Source organism: Aplysia californica, unplaced genomic scaffold, assembly GCF_000002075.1.
Source record: "Aplysia californica isolate F4 #8 unplaced genomic scaffold, AplCal3.0 scaffold00039, whole genome shotgun sequence".
NCBI lineage: Eukaryota > Metazoa > Mollusca > Gastropoda > Aplysiida > Aplysiidae > Aplysia > Aplysia californica.
In genome coordinates this window covers 1,480,585-1,486,165 of record NW_004797309.1, presented here as the reverse complement: position 1 = coordinate 1,486,165, position 5,581 = coordinate 1,480,585, and the positions used below count along the sequence as shown (strand labels likewise).

Genomic DNA, 5,581 nt, shown 5'->3' with positions numbered 1-5,581 from the left:
AAGGTAGCAATCTTTTAAAGCGGTACAATTATTTTATGTGCTCTTAAACCAAAAAATCAACATTTTCTTAACAAAGCAATCTTTAGGGGCATAAATATGAAGCTGGATAAGTAGGCTAATAGTGCTTTATCGATACTAAGCATAGAACTTTACATCATGTTTTGTAAGTTTTAAGTGTAAGAGCAATGTGAGACTAACAACAGAGTCCCGTAAAACCTCTACTAAATAATAATAATAAAAATATAATAAACCTCCGATTTTGATGTAGCAGTTAAGCGCCTCGCAGCCCACATTTATTGATACCTGACCGGGGATAACTTTTATCGAGTATATGGGTCTTTCTCCTCTAAATGGTGTATCTTTCTCAGCTGAAGTTACCCTTGACAAGCAGGGTCGAAGACCACCTCTAAATTATCTAAATTGTGTCGATGGGGGCTTAAAGACACCAAAATCAACTTTAAAATTTTAAAAATAAAATAAAAACTAACCTGCGTTTTGGGGGGACTTTTTTCCTTCTCGTGTTTCCTTAATCTTTTTTCTTTTGTTTCGTCTATTTTTCTTTTTTCGCTTGTCTTCTGCGTGACTGTTTGTGGTATTGTCCTTTGTACCGTGTGCCGGATCAATCGGAGTCATCCGATTTTTGATGAGATTTCTGGAGATCTCCATGTTGCCTGCCACCAAAGGGAAGAAAGAGTATAACAAGCTGTAAGAGTCTGTGCGAGCTACACTCTGCAACAATGTAAAATTTTGCAATAGGTGTAATGAGACATTGTAGGCCCACCGAAACAGGAGATGCTTCTTTACATTACAAATGGACGAAATAACCGATTCGAGAATGAGTGAAGAGTAATAGGTCATATTATCAGCAAGAGCTTCCAAAGGAGCATTAACAGCCGCCGAACCAACACAGGTAACAACAGGTCTAGGAAAACTCTTGAAGCATAACAATTTCTGCCATGTTAACACACTTTGACCTTTGTGCCTCGTTATTGTGCATCCTTTACAGTTTTTAAACAGCATTTTGACTAGAAGCGTTATTATTTTGACAAGCAGTTTTCAAACATCATGTAGACAAGCAGTTATCATACGATTTTATTAGTAACGCTCTCCTCATGAATGTTTATGTCTCTGCCGTGTTTGGACTAATACCGGGTGCCCACTACGGATGGGATCGGCCGATCGCCCGACTCGATCGCCTCAAAAACAAACGTGTTTGTTTTCAGTTTCAGGCGATCGAGTCGGGCGATCTGCCCGATCCAGTAGTGGGCACCCCGTATAAGGGAAACGATATCAACTAGTCGTATTGTCATGAACTCCCGGAGTAATATAGTTGGGGCACTAAGCCTCACAGAAACATGACTTTATTGCAATGGTTTAGGCTAAAATACTTATTAGAGCTCTTCTTCAGCCCATGCTTATCGTTGCCAGTATTGAAACCATGTAGCTGTACAAAAGACTGCATGGCTGTTGTACTTCGCTTTTTAAGTAGGTCTATTCGTCAACAAAGAAAACTGAGTTATTTACAGTTTTAGACGTTTTTTTCTGGACGTCACTTTCTTATTTTTATGTTAATACAAAGTCAAAGCCATTACAATTACAAGAAATGCCTGTCTAGTTCTACTCCAACCTTAATGATTTTGCATCCTTTTGAACCAGAAAGGGACAAGCATTTGGTTTTGCTCATGACCAAAATGTGTCATTAAGATGTGATAAACAAGTATTCAAACTCTAACAGCAATATTTACTTATAGGTAATAATTTGTGTTTGCTTCCATCTCTCTCTCTCTCTCTCTCTCTCTCTCTCTCTCCCCCTCTCTCTCTCTCTCTCTCTCTCTCTCTATCTCTCTCTCTTTCCTTCTCTCTCTCTCTCTCTCTATCCATTTATTTATCTATCTCTCTCTCTGTCTCACTCTCCCTCTCTCTTTTTTATGTATCTCTTTCTCTCTCGTTTCCCCTCTCTCTTTCTTTTCCCCTATCTATCGATTTGTTTATCTATTGCAACGTCTTTCTATGTAGGTTCCAGCTGGTGCCTCACTATACGTCAATGGATACTGCTATCGATCATACCAAAGTCAACACAATTTGCACAGAGGAGAGGTCATGGTTGAATCGTCTTGATCTCCTTTTTATAGCGTAATGGTAGCGCAGGTTTTCACACCTATGGCCGTCGTGCACGTTTCTCGTAAGGCTCTCAGGGAATAGTACCTGAAGTAATGTGTCACTTTAACGGCTCATTTATTCTGCCCAATTATGACAAATCGCAGGAGGAGAACAGTCCGTCCTTTTGTCATTTAAGTATCGCTTTTTGTACTGGTTGTCTTTCAGTTTCGCTTTTGTTCAATGAAATAATCTTAATGTCAGGTCTTTCTACACTGCTGACAATATTGTTGACATTGCCTCTCCGCTCGTTCAAGCAGAAAAACATTTTTTACGGTGTTCACACAACCATTCTAAAGGTGACTGACCCCAAACTATTCAACCTCTCCTTTTGCACTTTCAGCTGGAATCTCTTAGAATAAGTCTCACAATTGCAAGAAAAGTGTTGTCACCAGGAAACGTATAGAAGATAAATTGTTATTTTAGTTAGGAACTGTGTAGTGAGATCTCATGGACTATACCGTGACAAGGTGTCTCAACCTTATATTAATTAGCCTCGGCACTTGGCACACTGTTGATGTCTGCGAGGTACTTTATTTAAACATTTTTGCTACGTTATTAGATTGGAAACGGGGGGAGAGGGAAGTTTTCCTAAAATAGCTCTGTTCTTAGTGATTGCAGCGTTGGCGACAACAAGAATTAAGATTCTTTCACCAATGCTCGAAAAACAGAAACAGATAATGAAGGAACAAGAGATCAAGATATTTTGTGTAAATAAAACGGGGTAGAGGTGGGAGTAGGCAAAATATAACGGACCAATGAATATAAACTGAAGTGAAGCAAAACAAACAGAAAAGTAAATAATTCCACAATTCTTAAGAAGGATGCAGCCGTGGCCAGAGGAGTTGCCTGAAACCCTCAGAGATCTCACAATTCCTCAGAAGATAACGTTTTAGCTGAAACATGAAGAAACACTTGTCGAGAAGTAGCAGAAAATGGAGAAGAACAGGTACATTAGAGACATTTTCAAGGAAACAACGTAAACGAAAAACTGGTTCATAGAACAAATTAAACAAACATGCAAACAGACATAGAAGTGGTAAAATATGATACCATCGGTCTGTCATCAATATACCTTTCTTTGTCCTGCCTTTACTCTGAATTGTGGATGAATATATTGGCCTGGCTCCGTCTTTACGGAATCTAGTGAGGCTGTTACTTTCTGGAACCTCGGCAACGCGGCTGATATCCAGAGACCCCCGGTCATCATAGTGAGAGACATCTGGCATTTTGCGATTGTTCTCATAATTCCATGCTCCTCTTGTACCATGCTCCAAATGTGAACCTCCCTCTCCAACTGCACTATCGTGTCCTGATGAAACTGAGGAAACAGATGACATTTGATGTCCCACAAGGGTGATTTCGTTCCTTCTGATGACGACAGGAGGATTTTCAAGTTTCGGTTTTTCGATGATGTAGTTTCCACGACGAATAGGAGACATTTCCCAGCTGTGTTTTTTACGTAGAGTTGTACTATCATATCGTTCATTTGCATCCTCAACTGATGATGCTAAAGAAGGTTCTGCGAATGTAGCAGCCGGATAAGTACCATTGTTCGGCGATGATGTTTTGATATCTGTAATCTGCGGCGAGCTTCCACTCATGTCAGAACCAGCAATGTCCCGGTGACCGTTTGCCGTTTTCTTCGACACGTGTAGCTCCTGGTTTAGTAGAGACCAAATATCATCGTCATCTGGGACCGGTGGTTTGGCTGTTAAAACTCTGTAAAAACAAAAATACCAAGACATTTTTAACACAAAATTAATAATATGCATGCGTGGTGAATGCATAAAAAGTAGAATTTGAATTTGTGGCACCACCAACCAAGGAATATTTTGAAAGAGAAATGATTTTCTTTCAGTCTGGTTGTAACATTTGATTACTGTGACGACCACTTTCGGTATTACGTCACTACCAGAAGTATTACATTGTGTAAGGAGCAACGTTGCCTGCTAGAATCATTTGTACGCTGAGTATAGAATGTTATTAGAAGCACATTCGTATTTGAGTTCATCATCTCTACAACCAACGCTTTATCGTTGAATCTCTTCTTTCCTGAAAAAATAGAAAGAGATCTCGTTTATTCAAAAGTACAGCCCTTTCCACTTTCACCTCTACGTTTCAACTTTAAAGCTCTATTTTGGTTTAGAAATACATAATTTTCCTTTCTTATATCTCAAATTATTTGGTGAAAAGCATACATTCAGTTCAGCTTAAAAGATGACCTTGTAAGCCAGAAGGAATGGAATCTTTTAACATATAAAGTGTTCCACAGCCCAGCTATCTGGGACCTTTAGAATAGTTCATTCCTCTTTGTACTGTACTCTTCGGCTACAGTCCAACGAGGAATAATGATGCTAGAGGATTTTCTTCGCCTCTTCTTTTGCTTTCTCCTTAATCCCAAGCTTTAAGGATATCTCCGTGGGTTCTTTCGGTACCCTCCCTTTTCCTTCAGCTCCATTATTTTCTCTAAGAAGGAAAGCAAACATGTAAGCCGTGCTGACCCATCAGAAACACCTAAAAGGCTATTCATGTGTGAAGGGCAAGAACCCTTCGAATGCCAGGCCGAACAAAGAATCTCAGGTAGTAAAGCTTTTTTAAAACACTTTGCTGTAGCCATTTTTTTTCACCACACAAATTTGGCATATTCTTAGCACTGACTAAATCTTATTTTACGTCTAAAAATACTGTATAAGGGCATTTACTCTTTTGCTTTTACACAAGAAAACGGTCTCTGAAGAACGATTTTATCTTAAATAGAACAATGCATAAGAAAGAAAATATATCGACTTTCACTCTATTATGTTATTTACGCTTCAAGAACTTTTGAAGAGTAGCAAATCTCCTGCCTTTTTAAATTAATGTCTTTTCTTAATTCTGTTCATACTTTTTTTTATCCCTTTCCCATTTACATGAGATTGACGCAATCTGATTGGTTGAAAAAAGTGCTTATGATAGTGTATCACGTGCATAATTAGTGTAACAAGTAAGTGTAACAGCATATAGAAATTCCAGAAATATAGATGTAAGTCATTGATCTGAGAGCGGTGATGATTATAGAAATAATGGGGGTGATGGGTGATGATGTGGGATTGCGTTTAAGTAATGTTAGCGCTAGTCCTATCTTCATCTGCTCCGATGAGTCATGACAGACGTGGGCACCCTCTTTCCCATTTCCTACTGGAACCATCTTTAAGGTCACCGTGAAGTTCCGAAATTGTGGTCACAGTCTCTGCTAATGTGACCTTGTTTGTGTTAGCCTATTCTATCGGGCCAAGACAAATGTCGAGAGGAGGTAAGTGGGAAAACTGTGTACTGGCAGGTATGTTGGGGTATTTGTAAGCGGGTTGTAGGTAACAAGTTGGCCAACAGATTATGATCTTTAAAAATGCAGCATTCTACTCCCTAATCATTTGCTATGAGT

General features: G+C 39.1%; 1 protein-coding gene across 1 annotated transcript; it reads right to left on the bottom strand.

Moving 5' to 3' along the window:
• Positions 1-398: 398 nt before the first annotated feature.
• LOC106014241 lies at positions 399-5,277 on the bottom strand. The gene is made up of 2 exons (XM_013091530.2): positions 3,233-5,277; positions 399-671 (listed from the first exon to the last, which is right to left on the bottom strand). The coding sequence occupies exons 1-2, from the start codon at positions 3,945-3,947 to the stop codon at positions 484-486; spliced, it is 903 nt and encodes a 300-aa protein (XP_012946984.2). The 5' UTR covers positions 3,948-5,277; the 3' UTR covers positions 399-483.
• Between the last annotated feature and the right edge of the window lie 304 nt (positions 5,278-5,581).